Source organism: Kogia breviceps, chromosome 4, assembly GCF_026419965.1.
Source record: "Kogia breviceps isolate mKogBre1 chromosome 4, mKogBre1 haplotype 1, whole genome shotgun sequence".
NCBI classification, from domain to species: domain Eukaryota; kingdom Metazoa; phylum Chordata; class Mammalia; order Artiodactyla; family Physeteridae; genus Kogia; species Kogia breviceps.
In genome coordinates this window covers 172078614-172098341 of record NC_081313.1, presented here as the reverse complement: position 1 = coordinate 172098341, position 19728 = coordinate 172078614, and the positions used below count along the sequence as shown (strand labels likewise).

Below are 19728 nucleotides of genomic sequence, written 5' to 3'. Positions count from 1 at the left end.
ATAACCTAATTGGTATAGGAAGGTGGATTGAATCCTAGTTTGAAAAAAGCCACCTACAAAAAGGAAATATTTGAAGACGGTTGGAATACGTTAAGTCCCCTACACACGAGCCTTGATGTTGAGAACTTTCAAAGATGCGAACATGGATTCGCATGTCCAATCATGTAAGTTAGTTCACGTGTCCGGCGTACATTGTTACGTGTGTGCATCCTCTACAAGTGGTTGTGCTTTTGTGTAGTTTACTGTACAGTACCGTATAGAGTACAGTAGCACAGCATCTTTATTTCAAGCGCAGGGTGTCTGGAAGCAAGTGTAAAAGCAGCGGTGATGTGGCTGGTACAGTGAAGAAGCGCCAAGGGATAACAATGGGGGGAAAAAGTGGAAATAATTGTGGGAGTGGAGGCAAAAAGATGTTTTTTATGTATTACTTGTGTGAAAGGTATTAAAATCTATTACAGTACAGTACTATATAGCCGATTGTGTTAGTTGGCTACCTAGGCTAACTTTGTAGGACTTATCAACAAATTGGACTCCCCAGTGGCTTTAAGGGAAGTGTTTTATAGACAAAGTGAGGACGAGGGTCACGCTGCACAATTCTCTGATTGGTGGATGGTGAGGTAACAGGGTGGTATTTCAGGAGTGAACAGCATCAACTTCCTGGTTCCAGCCACTCTGGGGTCCATGTGTTTGTGGTCAGCATACAGTTAACTGATGCCACCTGGTGGGAGTTTTATTATCAGAAAAACAACTCAAAGATACAGCTCAGATTATTATATATACCCTTGAGGAGGAACTCAGGTCCTTGACTTTGTTTTCTGGCTAAACTATTATTATTTTGTCTTGCTTGACCCTCTTCCTTTGTTTCAGCATTCTCCCCCTTCTCTTATTAAATTTGCTCTTTGGAACTCCGGGAAGGCCTAGGAGGCTAAAGATTTTCTACAATATAAACATCAGGTGGGGGATACAGGGGTCTGTCCCCTGTAAAGTCCCTACAGCTTCTGCTTGGTTTGATATGGACTGAATATTAGATGATACCAAAATAGTCTCAACTTTTGAAGTGTGGTATTGGTATTATGGTTACATAGGACAATGTCCTGATTCTGGGTGATTCATGCTGAAATATTTAATGGTGAAGTGTCATGATATTTTCAACTTTCAAATGGTTCAGAAAAAATTATATCTACATCAACATGCAGTCAGTTCTGCCATGCTTGTTTTGAAAACATATTTTTCTGGGTATTGATAAATTTGGAAACAATTTGAACATAATGTTAATTTCATGTTTGCTTATGTGCAATTTCATCTGCAAGGCACACAAGAGAAACAGGAGTTAACTGCAGAAAACTGCACCCAGGTGAACCTTGCTGCTCAGAAATACACAAAACACATGCGCACAGCTCAAGACACTGCCAGCTCATTCAGTGCCTCTCAGGTGTTATGAGGGATCCCCATATCCATATGGGTTCTGACTTTCTGTCTGATTTTAGGTAACTCTCCTTCCACCTCTTCATTATAACTCACAAGTGTCAGTCCTTCTGAGGATCACGTCTACAAGCAAAGGACAGGCCTCTTTCAAAGTAAAGTGCTCTGTTTCTTGTACTGCTTTTGTATTTCTTAACCATTCAATATATGTAAAATGCTGTTTTATTAGATTCCTTCTTTTTTTAATGTCAGTGACAAGTTTTGAGTGTTGAACCCCACCCAATCCCATTTTTCCCATAAGCCCTGTGGCTTTCACTGTGTGATTATGCATAATATTGGTTAGGAAAACCTATGAAAAAGTTGTTTAAAAGCAAACTTCCCTGGAGGGGGCAAGTTCCAGCCCACTGGCTGAAACTCATTATGTTCAACCACGTGACCTTCTGCCCTGTTGTCACTCAGGGAAAGGGGGTGGGGTCTCATGAATTGTCCAATCAGGGGCGCAGCACGGGAAAGTGGGTGGGGCAACACTTAGCCGACCACTTAGAGGCTCCTGTAGGTGCTCAGCGTCGCGTTTCATCGGCTCTCCCGGGTCCCAGGTGTCTCTCTGCAGCGTATATGATGCTGTGAACTGCAGAGGCGGCAGGAGTGGAAGGGAGGATCGCATGGGGATCCCAGAAGCCAGGAAATGGTGAGTTGAGGGGCCAGGTGTCCCAGGACAGGGAGGAGGGGTTGAGTCGGAACCTGCCACTGTGGGACCCAGACCCTGCTGCGGTCAACTCCGGAGTCTGCAGACCCAAGTCCGCCCGGGGCTCAGCTCAGACCTAAGCCCCCTCCAGCTCTCAGCGTGGGGGCTGGGCCAGCAGCCGAGACTTCGGGCGTTCTGTCCCATCACTGTGCGTGGTGACTCTGGCCCCGGAGCCTCTCTGGGAAGCTCTGCGCCCGCAACCCGTCTCTCCTCAGATTGTGCATTGACCTCGGGTAGAGTCTTCAGACTCTGTGTCTTGTCTTTAAGTGCGGGTGGAGCTTTAGTCTGTGGGGACCCCAGTGCCACCTTTCTCTCCAAGAGGACCCGTTTTCTCCTGAGTTTTCCAAATGTTTGGGGAAGCAGAGTCTCAAATCCACGAACCTGTCTCCCCAGCCTAGCTCTTCCTAGGGCTGGCATTAAATCCATAAATTCCAGGTCCCTCCCCGTCTTCCCAAAGCCAACTGCGTCTCTAATTCACAGCATCATTATCAACTACTTGTCCTCCGTGGTGCATGTAAAACAGACGCGGTATTTTTTTTTTCCAGGGAGGAAAATGTATGCGTTCATTTATTTAATAATAAAATCAATAGTATTATTAATGGAAATAAAAATTATTTAATGCTCACCATATATCAGGGACTGTGCAAACACCTTACCCAGATCTCATTAAATCCTAACACCTAATAAATATTAAGCTCACTTCTTTAGAAGCAAACATTGAAGGATCCAAGAAGTTAAATCCTTACACAAGGTCCCACAGCTAGCTACTCTTTGGCAGAGGGGGATGCAGAATTTTGTCATTTTCCCACAGCCAATGAATGGCTCATGTTTAAAGGTGTAGTTTTTGGTTTGTGGATACTTTACCATGAGAGGAAAGCAGAGAATAACCACCTGTATCTAGGCTGTATGAAACCCTTGGGTGTCTCCCCGCAGAGTCTTTCCTGGGCACAGACATCCTGTGTCCTATGGAAAGCCCTTGAATGTAGCTACCCCTTGAGAAATGTTCCTCCTCCTCCATGGGTTTGTCACCCGAAAAAGTTTTATTCACATTTTAGTCACCGTTTTACAGTAACTGTAATCTAAAGAAAGAGGTGAATTTCAGAAAAGTAAAATGTAACATTAGTACATGGCCTGTGTTAAAATTTGTTTCCCTTTTTTCCTGCCCTTAGCGGGTGTTTCTGAAGTCTATTGCTTACTTTTGGGTGCTTTCGAATGTATCAATAATTCCAGGGCTTAGGCTTGCAGAGCAGAAGTGCTCAAGTATGATTGTTTACGAAACAGTTTCTTGCCATGGAAATAATAACCAGTATCATTATTTTCTGGAATTAATAGATACTTGTGGCTTTTCTTGTTGAGCTAGCAGAATGCCTTACAATCTTCGTTTTTTTTCCTTCTTCATTTTTCATGAACTGTTGTGTTGCTGTCTTTGCATTTGAAGAAACAGTCACCTCCTCCAGTTTTTACTGGCTGGCTTTAGGAGAGAAACACCTTTACCATTCAACCCAGATGGATATTCTGAGCTTCTCTCAGGCTTTTCCTGTGGATGCCCACCTCATGCCTCTTGTTCCCTCTTTTGGACAGATAAGATTCTATGCCTTTCCTTGATCCCTCACATCCAGGCTGGGTGCTGTGTTTGCTTCCCCTGAAATGCTCACGTTTGTATGTCTTCTCAATCCCACCTAGTCATGTGTGTGCTTATGAGCTACATGTGTGTGCTTACTCTGCAGTCTTGCGCTCATCATCTGGGGGTCATGTGGGGAGCCAGACATAGGGTGTGGGTTGACGTATATGGAGCACTGGGTGTGCCCATGGGCCAGTTGGAAGTGTCTGCAGGCACAGTATCCCAAGCAGCTGGTGCGCAAGGCTCCTGATGGATTCAGCGAGCAATTAGTAGGGTCTGCAGCCCTTTTTTGGATTTCCAAGCCCTGGTTGGTGTGAATCCTCATGACTTCCTGGTACCAGCCTTCCAGCCACTCATCCATGCTGACCCCCTTGGTATTCTTTTTTTAAAAATTAATTAATTTTTGGCTGCGTTGGGTCTTCGTTGCTGCACGTGGGCTTTCTCTAGTTGCGGCAAGTGGGGGCTACTCTTGGTTGCGGTGTGTGAGCTTCTAATTGCGGTGGTTTCTCTTATTGCGGAGAACGGGCTCTAGGGCACGTGGACTTCAGTAGCTGTGGCTCGTGGGCTCTAGAGCGCAGGCTCAGAAGTTGTGGTGCACGGGCTTAGTTGCTCCACGTCATGTGGGATTTGAACCCATGTCCCCTGCATTGGCAGGTGGATTCTTTTTTTTTTTTTTTGGCGGTACACGGGCCTCTCACTGTTGTGGCCTCTCCCGTTGCGGAGCACGGGCTCAGCGGCCATGGCTCACGGGCCCAGCCGTTCCGTGGCATGTGGGATCTTCCCGGACCGGGACACGAACCCGTGTCCCCTGCATCGGCAGGTGGATTCTCAACCACTACGCCACCAGGAAAGCCCTGGCAGGTGGATTCTTAACCACTGTGCCACCAGGGAAGCCCAGTTTTGTGTTTTTTTTTAATCCACTGTGACAGGGTTTTTTTTGGTTTCACTTATTGTATTTAGACCACTGATGTTTAAAGTGATTATTGATATAACTGGATTAATATCTACCATACTTTTACCATTTTTTATTTGTTGCCCTTGTTCTTTGTTTCTTTTTCATCTTCCACTTTTCTTCTGTTTTCTCTACCTTTTAGGGGACATTTTACTTGATTCCATTTTTTCTCTTCTGTTAGCATATCATTATAACTTTTTTTTTTTTACGTTTTTAGTCATTGCCCTTGAGTTTGTAGTATACATTTACAACTAACCCAACTCCTCTCTGAAATAATACCATAGCATTTCACTGGATGTGCAAATTCTCTCCCTTGCCCCTTGTAACATTTCTGTCATTCATTTCACTCATCCAAAAGCAATAATTACTGAGTATGTTGCTGCTGCTATTATTTTCAACAAAATGTTATTGTCAGATTAATTAAGGATAACAAAAACAAACGATTTAATTATTACCTTCATTTGTTCCTTCTCTAACACTTAACATTTATCATTTACCTTCTTCCTGATGAATTTCCTTTTTTGTGTGTGGTACGCCGGCCTCTCACTGCTGTGGCCTCTCCCATTGCGGAGCACAGGCTCTGCACGCATGGGCCCAGCCGCTCCGCGGCATGTGGGATCCTCCCAGGCCCGGGCACAAACCCATGTTCCCTGCATCGGCAGGCGGACTCTCAACTACTGCGCCACCAGGGAAGCCCCCTGATGAATTTCTTGTAACATTTCTTGCAAAGCAGGGGTATTGGTGACAAATTCCCTCAATTTTTTTGCAAGTCTTTATTTCTTCCTCACTTGAAAGATAATTTTGCTTGACACAAAATTCTAGGTGGGTGGTTTCTCTTTCAACACTGTGTTTCACAAAACTCTCTTCTTGCTTGCATGGTTTCTGAAAAGAAAAGTCCAATTTACTTCTTATCCTTGTTTCTCGGTAGCTAAGATTTTTTTCCCTGACTTCTTTCAAGATTTTTTTTTTGTTTTTGATTTTTCTTGAGTTTGAGTATATATTTCTAAGTGTGCATTTTTAGGGTTTTTATCCTGCTTGGTGACCTCTGAGCTGCCTAGATCTGTATTTTGGTATCCATTGTTAATTTGGGGGAAAATCTCACTCATTATTATTTTACGTATCCTGTTTATTTCTTCTCCTTCATGTATTCCCTTGTTGTATATGTTACACCTTTTAAAATTGTCCCAGAGCTCTTGGATTTCTGTTCTTTTTACCCTTTTCTTATCTTTGCATTTCAGTTCGGAAGGTTCTAGTGACATCTCCTCAAGGTTGCTGATCATTTTTTCTCACATATTTCCACTGTAACAATAAGGTCCCCCCCAAAAAGGAATTCTTTATTTTTGTTCTGTTCTTTTTTTTTTTTTTTTGATTTCCCTTTGGTTCTTTTTTAGAGTTTCCAGCTCTGCACATGTTACCTATCCGCTCTTGCAGGTCATCTATTATTTCCATTAGAGCACTTAGCATATGAATCATGGTTGCTTTAAATTACTGGTCTGATAATTCCAGCATATCTGCTACATCTGAATCAGGTTCTTTTGCTTGTCCTAATCCCAGAGATGTGTTGGGTTTTTTTTTTTCCTCTCCCCCCCACTTTTTTGTTATTTTTTTAGGAGATGTGTTTTTTAAGTCTTTTATTGTGCCTTTTAATTTTTTGTTGAATACCAGACCTGACATACTGTGAAAAGGAACTGAGGGTTTTAGACCTGTAGTATGAGATTTTAGGTTTATCTGACTAGGGTTTGGACTTGTTTATTATTTGCTGTGGCTGTCAGAGGCTAAAATATCTTCAGGTGTCCTTGCTTTTGTCTCCCATGTCACTTTAGGAGTACTATAGAAACATGTAAATAAGTTCTGAAACATACAGTTCTGTCAGTGTTTTATACAGTTATTAGGTGTCTTCTTGATGTGGTGGTACGTTGAGGGTGGAAAGGAAATGTTTTATAGTCCCATGATTGGGTCTCAGTATGTGACCATGGACCGTGACCCTTCTGTGGTATAAGAAAGATATTTGGTCTTTGTCCATGGTTCTTGGCAAAGACCTCCTAAAGCCCTTGGAATTTCCCATGTGATAAGGGTGATAGTAGCATCTTATGTTCTAATGAGGCAACTGTTTCCAGACCCATAGATGATTTCATGATGGGGATGGTTACCGGGAAGAACAAGCTATGATTAGAGGCTTAGAGCTTTCAGCCCAGCCCACCCTCAAGCCTCCAGTGTTGAAAACTCCATCAAACCCCATAAACTTCGGGATTCAGAGAGATCTGAGTTGGTGAACACATTACCGTGCTGGGAGGCTGTCATGCCAGGAGAGGGCATGGAACCTCCCCACCCCTGTTCCCCCACTTTGCCCTGTGCACCCTTTCCACTTGGCTGTTCCTGACTTGTATCTTTTAAAATAAACTGATAATAATAAGTAACACATTTTTCTTAGTTCTAATAGTCATTCTATCAAATTAACAAACATGAAGGGTTATAGGGAACTTCCACATTTGTAGTCAGCCATCCAGAAATGTGTGTGGCCTGGGCCTTGCATTTGCAGCTGGCATCTGACATGGGGGCAGTCTTGCGGTGTTGCAGGAAGGGGGACCCCTTCCTGGGCCTGAGAATGGGCTCTTGTCTAACGCTCAGAAGTGAATTGTCCAAGGAGACCCACATGCTGACAGAGCGAGAGAGTTCACTGGGAAGGGGCACCCAGGTGGAGAGCAGCAGGGTAAGGGAACCCAGAAGGACTGCTCTTCCGCATGGCTCAAAGGCTGACGTTTTATAGTAATGGGGTTCGTTTCTGGGTTGTCTCTGGCCGATCATTCTGACTCAGGGTCCTTCCTGGTGGCACGACCATCGCTCAGCCAAGATGGATTCCAGTGAGGTTTCTGGGAGGTTGGTAAGATATACGGACTGGCGTCTCTTCTCTCCTTTTGACCTTTCCCGAATTCTTACGGCTGGTGGTAGCCGTTAGTTCTGCATTCCTTACCAGAACCTCCTGTTGTAAGATAACTTATTGTAAGTGGTTACTGTCGTGTCTGGCCAGGGTGGGCAGTTATGGTCAGAGGTTCCCCCAACAACAGGACTGGGCCCTTCAACTGTGGAATTTTTTTTTTTTTTTTTTTTTTTTGTGGTACGCGGGCCTCTCACCGCTGCGGCCTCTCCCGCTGCGGAGCACAGGCTCCGGACGCGCAGGCCCAGCGGCCATAGCTCACGGGCCCAGCCGCTCCGCGGCACGCGGGATCCTCCCGGACCAGGGCACGAACCCGCGTCCCCTGCACCGGCAGGCAGACTCTCAACCACTGCGCCACCAGGGAAGCCCCAACTGTGGAATTTGATGTTAACTTTGGTTAGTGGTAAAATTGAGTTGTAAGACACCCAGTTGGAATTGGAGAGCTGGTGAAGTGGTTTCGGAAAACACACCACGTGTTTGCTTTTGGGGTTTAAACAGAACAAAACTCTCAACCTCACAAGTCTTTCTGAGGTCCCCCTCTCCCTCAACTTAGGTCAGTCAGAAAGGCTAGAGGGGACTCAAGTTAGCAATTTCCCCTTTTGCCAAAAAAACCTTGGCTCTCTGTGCACTGATGCTGAACAGAAATATGGAGACAGTTTTTGGAGGAAAAGAAAGATAGCTTTTAATTCTTTGCCAGGCAAAGGGGAAAACACAGCAGGCTAGCGCCTCAGGAACTTTGCCCTCACTTTCCGAGGAATCAGAGGAGATCTTATAGGTGGGGCTCGAAGTTCGGGGTGTATGATAAAGATTGAAGTCATGAAGGTCTTGCATTTTTCTTCTTCTTGCATTATTTCAAAACAGTCACAGCTGGAGTCAGGCAGCCCCGCAGGGTAACTGGGCCTGTTTGTCTCTGTTTTATTGGCCTGTGACCTTTCTGAAATGCAAAAAGCGACAGGGGGTGACTTGTAACAAGGGAGTACAGGGAGCTTAAACATCAGGTGCAGGATGTAATTTACATCACACAGAGTTAGGGGGTGATAGGTGCAGGATGTAATTCACATAGTGTCAGGTAGTGATAGGTTAGCTTTATGAAGGACTAATCTAGTTACAGACACTACAGATTAGTAACAGTTAAAATATAGCCAAGAGTGATGAACTCTTTCAGGCCTGTTTGTTTCTTCTCTAGCCTGATCACTGTTCCCTTTACTTTCCTTGTTCTCAGGAGAGGAAAAACTTCATTTCTATTTTTGCTGCAACAAATTCCCCACTGCTAGCTAGTTCATTCCCTCTGTATCAGTGGAGGAAGGGAAACGGGCCTCATTCTTGTCTGGCTGAGGACAAAACTTCAGTTTTGCTGCAGTTGACAAACACCAGCTGTCTGGCCCAGGGGCCCATCTATCTCCTACTTCACCCTCCCACCATGTCAGCTGGGCACTGGTAAAACAGAATCTTTTGAGGACAGGCATTATTAATAGCAGAATATTGTGGGCATATTTCAGAATTGCTATTTTACTGTCTCTCCAATTTTGCAGACAGCAGTCGGCTCTGTGATTAATGGTTTGATAGATCCGAGTCGTTAATTTTAAGTTTGTTTGCTTTTTTCTGGTGAGGATTATAGGAATGTCACCTTCTAAGCTCTTTACATGCCAGATGAGAATCTAGAAGTCTGACTCCATTTTTCTATGTTTGACTGCTGACAACTTTTAAAGCCTCATCCTTCCTTCTCCTGGTGCCCCACGTCTGTACAAGATGACAAGAAGCCCTGGGTGCTTACTTCTTTGGTGCTGGTAAGAGATTAAATCCTTGGTAGCCCCTGCCTTTATGTGCGAAATCTCACACTAGCCCACATCCTAATCTCAATTCAAACAAACAAACAAACAAACAAACCCTCAGGCCAAAATTTGCAGCAACATGGATGGACCTAGATATTCTCATACTGAGTGAAGTAAGTCAGACAGAGAAAGACAAATACCATATTGCTTATATTTGGAATCTAAAAAAATGGCACAAATGAACTTATTTACAAAACAGAAATAGAGTCACCGATGTGAAAAACAAACATGTTTACTGGGGGGAAAGGGGGGTGGGGAAGGTTAAATTGGGAGATTGGGATTGACATATACACACTAACATATATAAAATAGAGGGACTTCCCTGGTGGTCCAGGCGTTAAGACTCTCCACTTCCAATGCAGGAGGCACAGGTTCAATCCCTGGTCTGGGAACTAAGATCCCATGTGCTGCATGGTGCGGCCAAAAAATTTTTTTTAATTAAAATAAATAAGTAGGTAACTAATAGGGACCTACTGTATAGCACAGGGAACCCTACTCAGTCCTCTGTAATGACCTATATGGGAAAAGAATCTAAAAAAGAGTGGATGTATGTTTACGTATAATTGTTTCACTCTGCTGTACTGCAAAAACTAACACAACATTGTAAATCAACTATACTCCAATAAAAATTTTAAAAAAAACAAACGAAGAAAACTCAGGCCAGGGTCCTTTCCTTGTTCTGTCAAGGCACTTCCCACCTACTTAAAAGGCCTTCCCTGCCCTCCCCAGACACTTCCATTATGGAAGTAATAAACTCTTTCATGTGTTCCTGGCAGTAATGTGTTGTCAATCAAACCTAGGGTAGGGACCACCCCCTAACACAGTAGGTTACCATAACAGTTATAGAAGGGGTAAGGTATTGTCAACTGAAAACAAATGTTCACAACCTGAAAGTTGAGAGTTGTGTTTTCTTCAGTGGACATACTGAGGACTTCACGTCCGGGGGCAGCATTTCAAATAATCCTGAGAAAACTGCTCTGAGGAGGCGAGGGGGGAGCTAGGATATATAGGAGTTTTGCAACAAAGGGCAGGTAGTAGGAACAAAAGATTACTGTTAATAAAAGAAAACTACGTACAGTAAGTCCGCTACATAAGAATGAGTTCTGAGTTCTGGTTCTGAGAGCACGTTCATCAGTCCAATTTGTTTGTAAGTCCAACAAAGTTAGTCTAGGTATCCAACTAACACCATCGGCTATATAGTACTGTACTGTAAGAGGTTTATAATACTTTTCACACAAATAATACATTAAAAAAGAATAAAGAACACATCTTAAATCTTACAGTACAGTCCGTTGAAAAGTACAGTAGTACAGTACAACAGCTGGCATACAGGGGCTGGCATCGAGTGAACAGGCAAGAAGGGTGACTGACTGGAGGAGAGAGAGAGGAGGTGAAAGATGGTAGAGCTGAAGGATCGTCAGCAATAGGAGATGGAGGGCAAGCTGCAGTTTCACTCATGCCTAACGTTGATGAAACGCTCATTTGCATCTTTGAAAGTTTGCAACTTGAAGGGTCGTTTGCAGGGACTTACTGTATCTCAAGTTAAGGAATTTAGCACTTTTCTATGTATGGGAAGATGCAAGAGTCTGGGCTCACTGAAATCATTCCTTTGATATGCACCTCGGTTATCTGGGGCCAGTATCCTCTGTATTCACATCCTGAGTTTCCTCTGGGCTCACCGTTTTGGCGCTGCAATCACTGATGACTGTGACATCCTTTGCTTCCTAATATGGCAGGCAATATTTTAGTTCTCAGTATCTTTATCAATACACTGCTTAATTGTTCTATTGATAAATAATCCATATTTTTACATATCAATGCATGCCACCCTTTATTTTTAAAAGGTACAAATGGTGATGAATTTATGTAATCCATTTTTTCTAAATATTGGGTTGGCCAAAATGTTCATTTGGGTTTTTCCATAAGGTGGAACGAACTTTTTGACCAACGCAGTAGATACATGGCTTGTTACTGTGGATGAAAAATGCTGCCTGCCATTATCAATAAACAAAGGATGTTGCAGCCTTCAAGTCATCAGCCATCAAGCCATCCCCAACTGTGCACCCTGAGGGGATTCAGGGTGGAAAAAAGGATACTGGCCCTAGATAGTTAAGGTTCATATCAAAGGAATGTTTTCAGTGAGCCCAGACTCTTGCATCTTCCCACATGCAGAAAAGCACTAATTCATTAACTTGAGATATCTGGTTTTCTTTAACAATAATCTTTTGATGCTCTACTACCTGGTTTTTATCACAAAGCTCCTATATATCCTGGCTTCTCCCTTACCTCTTTGGAGCCCCTCAGAGCTACCTGAGAGACCGCCTCCCAGGCTTGAGTCCTCAGGAAGTCTGCCAAATAAAACATAATTCTCAACTTTTATATTGTGCGTTTTTTTCAGTCGATATTACAAATTTTTGCTGCCAAAACCATGAATGAAAACTCAGATTGCCACCTTACAGGGCAAAAAACATTTACAAATTGTTATATTCCAAACTGAATTTCTTCTTAAAATTTTTATCATAAAATATATTCAGGGAAAAAATGTACAAAATGTTTTGTGGTAAGATGTAGTAATAATATACACATCCTTGGAATCATCGTGAAGATTCTTGAATGGCCTGTGGGCAGTGGTGAGAGTGTCCTGATGTTCCCATGCCTGATTTATCTCCATTCTGCCCCATTCGTGACCACTGTCCCGATTTTTTTGTTTATCTACATACCCTTACCATCTAAATATTATTTTTCACTCAGCAGTGTTCTTTCAGTTTTACCTCCTTTGACCTTTCGACAAACGAGTATTAATGGAATTCCATTGAAAAGGTTTTCCGGTGGTTTCTCTGCCTGTGTTTCACACATGCTAGTGTCTGAGGCTTCAGGGCTGGTCTAGGACTGTGGCGTTCATCCTCCCACCAGAGCCAAGTGTCCCTGAGGCCACGGGACTTTTTAAAGTACCAAATGAGTGGGGGTGGGGAGGGGGGACAGAATTCTCCTAAAGGGAAAGATGAAAGTGGAATAGAGTCTTTTATTTTGGTGGGGGGAGCGGGGGGAGCTGCTCTGCGGGGCTTGTGGGACCTTGGTTGCCAGACCAGGGATCCAACCCGTGCCCCCTGCAGTGGAAGCACGGAGCCCTAACCACTGGACGGCCAGGGAATTCCTGGAACAGCCTCATTATTACCGAATAGTAAGGACACAAAAGTGTCCATGTTTGTGAAGGGTCACAGTTCTGTGCCAGGCCTCAGTGGCCTTATGGTTCGACGATGGGTCCTTGGAGAGAACATTTCCCACCCACTGCCAGGACGAGGTCAGCTCTGAGACGCGACCTGCGACCTCCTGTCACTCAGGCACAGGGGGGCGGGGCCCTGTGAACTGTCCAATCAGGGGAGTCGCCAATTATTTTACGTGGCGGCGCTGCTCCGATGACGCCGGAGGCGTGGACTGCATGCTCAGTGCCGCTTGTTCTGGCAGTAGCGGCATCAGCTCCTGCTGCCGTTAAAGGCTCCAGGTTGGCTATGCCGCATTCTGTGTCGCTGTGACCGGCACTTGCCGCGGCGGTCATGGGGTGGACAACCGGAAACTCCAGAAACCGAAAAATGGTGGGTGTGCGGTGTCGGGTGTTGGGAGAGGGGGGTGGTGGGACTGAGTGGAACCGGGCCTCCCGCGCGGTTAACTCCAGAGTCTGTGGACCCGAGTCAGCCGGTGGCGCGCCACACAGCCTAGGGGCTGGGTTGACAGCCGGGACCCCCAGGTGTCCTGTCCTGTCCCTGCGAACCCGAGTCTCCTCCACACGGCGCAGTGGCCATAGGGAGGGACTCGGGACAATCGTGACTCCGTCTCCGGGGTACACGTGTGGGAGCAGCTGTGGTCTGGGGGTGTCCGGTTCCCCCTTTCTCTCCAGGGGAATCATTTTACTCTCACTTTTTAAAATGTTTGAGGAGCAGGATCTCAAATCCACGACACTGTCCCCCCAGCCTAGCTCTTCTAGGGCTGGCAATAAATCCCTGAATTTACAGATGTTTCCCCGCATTTCCAAATGCCGTCTTCCCCTCTGCAGTTCATAGTATCACTATTAACTGTTTTTCTCCGTGGTGCGTTTCAAACGGATGCAGTATTTTAATTGTTTAGTCATTTATCAATGGAGCCATGGATGGCTCTTTTTAAAGATTTATTGTTACGGCTATTTTACTTGAGAGGAAAGCAGAGAACCACCACCTGGAATATGTTATATGGAATGTTTGTGCCTCTTCTCTCAAAATCTTTCTTGGTCACGGACATCCTATGGGAAGACCTTTGGGTGGAGGGTCCTCTTGAGAAACTTTCCTGGGTGATCTTTTTTCAGCACTGCCTCCGTTCCCGAGTTTCTCTCTTTGAAAAGATTTATTCACTTATTTGAGACTCAGTTTTTCAATAAGTGTGAATTTTATTTATTCAGTAGACCTGGGGAGACAGTATATAAAGTTTTTCCAAAGAGGCAAGAAAGGTGAATTTCAGAAAAATATTTCATTATTACATTCTGTGTATTAAAATTTTTGTTTCCTTTTTCTTCCCCCACCCTGAGTGGATGTAGTAATATTCTGAGGTCTTTTGGGTGATTTCCAGTGGCATATCAGGACTTAGACTTGCAAAATCTAGAAGTGTTCCAATACGATTGTTTACAAATGAGTTTCTTTTTTTGGAATTAATTCATTGACATCTTCATTTTCCGACAGGAATAGATGTTTTGGGATTTTCCTGTTGAACAAATAAAATTGCCTTACAGTCTTCTCTCTTCCTTTACACATAAACACTGGGTTGAGTGATTTTTCTGGATTATTGAAACACTGGGTTTATGTAATTTAAATTATCATTGGTGATCCAAAGTATTGTGACTGGAGCAGAGGCCTGAGGCCAATGACTCCAAACTAAAGTTCCCATCTGGAGCTGGCAGTGGGGGGGTATTTTTTGGCCTACATGTTTTATGTTTTGAGTTCTGCATCCATGATATAGGTGCACTCTGAGTGTATTTTGTGTATTCACAAAATCTGTGGTCAGGAGTTTTGTCTCCTGGACAAAATTTGGGAGTTTAAGTCAGATCTTAAACTGAATCTGCCTGAGAGTTTCCTCACTTGTGAGAATATGAGGAGAGTTCTCTCCAGTGACTGCTCAGGTGTCCCTACCCTTCTTCACCAGGGACTGACCCAGCTTAGGGGTTGTATCTCAACCTGGGTATCTAGACCCCAAGCTTGGGAATGTGTTTAACTTTCTGAATGTGGGTTTTCGTTCTTAACCGGGGGCAAGCAGGCTTCTTACCTGAGCTGATTTGAATATTTGTGTTTCTTTTCTTTAGATGCCTTTATCTATTGGATATTTCAGTCCTTTAACTCTAGTTTCCCTTAGCAGTTTGCAATTTTATTTCCTTGGTGAGTGTATACGATTTTTGATTTCTTAGGCTTTGGAAAATATAAGTTGATTGAAAAATATGTGTGTAAGGCAAGAAAATCCTGGAACCAAACAGAATTTCTGCTCCTTTTAGGCAACAGAATCTTAAGCTGTGAGATGGGTATGTTTAGGTTCTCAGGCACATTTTTCATTTTTAGATCAGTTTTTGTATGTGCTTGTCCCTAGAGAACTTTGATATTTAAAAGACTGTACAATTCTTAAGGCAAGTGAATTTCTATTTGTACTGATGAGTGAACAAAACTATTGAATTTCTGTTTTAATTGATATGAGAAAAACTAGTCAAACTTAGGAAAATCTTTGAAAATCCTAGTAGGTTTCTTCATGGATTAGATGCAAACCCCTAATGCATTATAATATGCTACGCATTCCTGACCATATCCTGAGTGTGAAATATAGTGGAGGGACAAACTATGATGTCGTTTGTCCTTTTAGTTAGAAAGACATTTGAAGTTTTTCACTTTCTACAGATTGCAGTTTTATACCCAATAGTGTTTAAAGAATTAAATTTGGAATGATTTCCTATGTAGAAAAATTAAAATTAACTTAAAAATAAATTTAAAGTAGCAAAAGTTAATTAAAAACACTACTAGATAGGAAAGTATGGTGTATATAAATTTCTCTTAATTTTAAATAATGCTTGTAAAGGATTTAAAAAATTGTAAGGTATGAAACAGATTTCTGGTTTTTTAGAACATTTTAGGCTTACAGAAAAATTGATCAGAAAGTACAGTGTTTCCACTTGACCCCTTTGCATCCACACAGTTTGTACTATTTTTTTACATCTCATATTATTATGGTATATTTGTTACAATTGATGGATCAATATCGATGCTATAAAGTCCACTGTTTATATTAGCCTTGACTCTTTGTGTTATACAATGAAGGGATTTTGGCAAATGTATAATGACATGTGTCCATCATTTCTATATCATATAGAATAGTTTAACTTTGCTAAGGATACCCTGTGCTTCACCTGTCCATTCATCGCTCTCTCAAACCCCCAAATCCTTCCCAAGCAAAGATCTTTTCACTGGCTCATAGTTTTATCTCTTCCAGAATGTCCTATACAGTAGGAATCATACAGTATGTAGCCTTGTCAGAGTGTCTTCTTTCACTTAGCGATATACTTCTAAGTTTCCTGTTTCGTTCAGGCTAATTATGCTCAGAGACTGAGATTGTCTTTGCCAGTAATTTATTTAACACAGGTTCAACTGTGGGAATTATAATTTATAATATTTCACAAGCCAATTGCAAATAGGATAATGTCTCTTAATAAGCCAGTAAAGACATAACATACCCCAAACCAACGATAGTTTAATTACACTGTTGTTCCAGCCAAAGGGAAGATGAAAGAAATGAAGTCCAAATTTAGTTGAGTTGCACCTTTATATGAATTGGTTATTGATAGCATCAGTCCTTCCAACTAAAAGCTGGGTATCAGATGCCCACTTAGATCCCTCCCTGCTGGGCAAAGGCACTAGTGTTGGCAGGCAAGGTAGGCTGCTTAGTCCAGGGACTATTTCATGGCTTGCACCACTGCCTATGAGGAGTAGGCTGGCCACGGCAGAAACAATTATGTCCCTTCTCTTTCTGAGACTGCTGCTTGGTTTAACACGACTGCTATCCAAGAGTAACCTGGCCACAGCAGGAGCAAGTGTCTCATGATCTGAGAGCTTTTTAGATTAGCAAAGAGTAGCCTTACCCAGACTGAACACTCAAATTAAGTCCTCACAAATTCTTGGTGTTTAAAGTTTAAATGTCTGTCACATGATTATCATTCCTCCACATGTTCATAATGGTAAGAACAATTTTGATGGCGTCATCCTGACATGGCCTCCCAAAGTAAACAAATTCACTCTTGGACCAAAACATCTTTACTTGAGCCGTAAACAAGTAGATCAAAACAATTTCACTTAAGCCATAAATTTGAAATTATAACAAACCAGTACACAGTAGTTTCCTCCTTGTCTGTTGATAGCTTGATAGCTCCTTTCTTTTTATCACTGAACAATATTTCATCATATGGATATACCACTGGTTGTTTATTCATTCTACTATTGAAGGATATCTTGCTTAACTCTAAGCCTTGGCAATTATGCATAAAACACCTGTAAGCACTAATTTGCATATTTCTGTTTGAAGACAAGTTTTCAACTCATTTGGGTAAATATAAACATACAAGGAGTATAATCTAGGAGCTAGATCCTATGATAAGGGTATGTTTAGTTTTGTGAAAAAACCGCCTGTCTTCCAAAGTAGGCATACCATTTTCCATTCCCATCAGCAATGACTAAGGATTCCTGTAGCTTTACATCTTCATCAATATTTGGTATTCTGAGTGTTTTGTATTTTACCCGTTGTAATAAGCGTTTAGTGGTATCTATTTGTTTTATTTGCAGTTTCCTAATGACATTTGATGTTGAGCTTCTTTTCATATGCTTATTTAACATCTGTATATCTTCTTTATTGATGTGTGTACAAATATTTTGCCCATTTTTTCCCCCATGTTTGGGACTTTATTTTTTTCCCCCAAGGATTCTTGCTTTATTTTCAATTTTGCCCTTTTTTTTTTTGGCTGTGCCACACAGCATGCGGGATCTTAGTTCCCCAATCAGGGATCAAACCCACACCCCCTGCATTGGAAGCATGGAGTCTTAACCACTGGACTACTAGGGCAGTGTCCCGAATTTTGCCCATTTTTTAAGTGGATTGCTTGTCATGTTACTGTTGCATTTTAAGAGTTCTTTAGACATGTTGGATACCAGTCCTTTGTCAGATAAGTGTTCTGCAAAGATTTTTTTTCCCAATCTGTGACTGTCTTTAAATTCTCTTACTATTGTCTTTTGTAGCACAGGGGATTTTAATGAAGTGAAGCTTATTGTTTTCATTCTTGGATCTTGCTTTTGGTGTTGTATCTTAAAATTCATCAATTAACACAAGATCACCTTCATTTTCTCCTATGTTCTAGAAGTTTTTTACTTCTGCATTTTACATTTACAGCTATGGTCTATTTTAAGTTTTGTGTAAGGTCTGTGTCTAGATTTACTTATTTGTTTTTTGCATGTGGATATCCACTATTTCCAGCACTGTTTGTTGAAAAGATTTTCTTTTTTCCATTGAATTGCCTTTTAGTCCTTTATCAGAGATCAGTTGGCTATATTTTTCTGGGTCTATAAGAAAGCAGTTGACTTCTGTATTCTCAGTCTTTCTATACTCTCATTAATTCCTGGAGTGATCTCTGGTGTTATGATTTCTTTCAGATATTTTACATAGAAAATCATGTCATACACAATAAAGACGGTTTTATTTCCTTCTTCCCAATCTGTATACATTTTATTTCCTTTTCTTGCCTTATTTCATTAGCTAGGTCTTCCAGTACAGCGTTGAATAGGAGTGGTGAGAGGAGACTTCCTTACCTAGTTTCTTACCTTACAAAAGAAAAGCATCTTGTTTCTCACTATTGTGATGGTGCCTACAAGTTTCGTGAAGATGTTCTATCTCAAGAGCCTGAACTCCCCTCTATTCCTAGTGTGTGTATCATAAGTGGATTCTATCAAATGCTTTTCTGTTTTACTTACACTCCTTTCATTACTGATATTACTAACTTCTGTCTACCCTTTTTTCTCAGTTAGCTTGACTAGACCTTTATCAATTTTACTGGTTATTTCAAAGCACACCAGCTTTTGGTTTTGTTGATAGTCTGTATTCCTGCAATTTTTATGTCTTCCCTAATTATTTCTTTTTTTTGGTCATTTTACTTATTTTTATTGAGATATAATTGATATATTACTTTAAAATGTACAACATACGGGGCTTCCCTGGTGGCGCAGTGGTTGAGAGTCCACCTGCCGATGCAGGGGACACGGGTTCGTGCCCTGATCCAGGAAGATCCCACATGCCACGGAGCAGCTGGGCCTGTGAGCCATGGCTGCTGAATGTCCTGTGAGCCATGGCTGCTGAAAATGCGCGTCCAGAGCCTGTGCTCTGCAACGGGAAAGGCCACAACAGTGAGAGGCCTGCGTACCGCAAAAAAAAAAAAAAAAAAAAAGTACAACATACGATTTGGTATTTGTATACATTGTGAAGCATTACCACAGTAAGTCTGGTTAACTAGACTAATATCATCACACATAGTTAGAGTTTTTTCTCTTGTGATGAAAATTTTTGAAATTTCCTCTCAGCAACTTTCCAATATGCCATAAAGTATTATTAATTATAGTCACAATGCTGCACATTATATCCCCTGACTTATTTTATAACTGAAAGTTTGTAACTTTTGATCTGCCTTCACCTATTTCGCCCACCCCTCAAGACACACACCTTCATGTCCCACCTCTGGCAGCCACCAATCTATTCTCCATATCTGTGAACTTGGGTTTTGGGGGTTTTTTGTTTCTTTGTTTTGCTGCATGGCTTGCAGGATCTTAGTTCCCTGAACAGGGATTGAACCCAGGCCCACGGCCGTGAAAGTACCATGTCCCAATCACTGGACTGCCAGGGAATTCTCAGGGTTTTCTTCCTTTGTTTCAGATTCCATATATAGGTGAGATCATATGGTATTTTTCTCTCTGACTCATTTCACTTGGCATAATACCCTTAAGATCCATCCATGTCACAAATGGCAAGATTTCCTTTTTTAATGACTGACTAATATTCCATTATGTGTGTGTGTGTGTGTGTACGTGTGTGTGTGTACGTACACATTTTAAAAATCCATTCATCCATCGTTGGGCACTTAGGTTGTTTCCATGTTTTGGCTATCGTAAATAGTGTTGCAGAGAACAT

The 19728-nt window shown here is 42.2% G+C and overlaps 1 protein-coding gene across 5 annotated transcripts in view; it reads left to right on the top strand.

Moving 5' to 3' along the window:
• ZNF14 (zinc finger protein 14) overlaps positions 1-19728 on the top strand; it is a 299800-nt gene that overhangs the window by 242239 nt on the left and 37833 nt on the right. For 2 of the 5 annotated variants that reach the window (XM_067032593.1, XM_059062790.2), the window contains exon 1: positions 12953-13100. The exons of 2 other annotated variants lie outside the window; for them this stretch is intronic. Coding sequence is in view for 2 of the 3 variants with exons in the window: in XM_059062790.2 (XP_058918773.1) it covers positions 13062-13100 (39 nt within the window). In the remaining variant the exon portion in view is untranslated. Of the gene's footprint in view, positions 1-1990; positions 2111-12952; positions 13101-19728 lie in introns of those variants that run through there. One more of the 5 variants, XM_067032592.1, reaches the window with a different exon arrangement.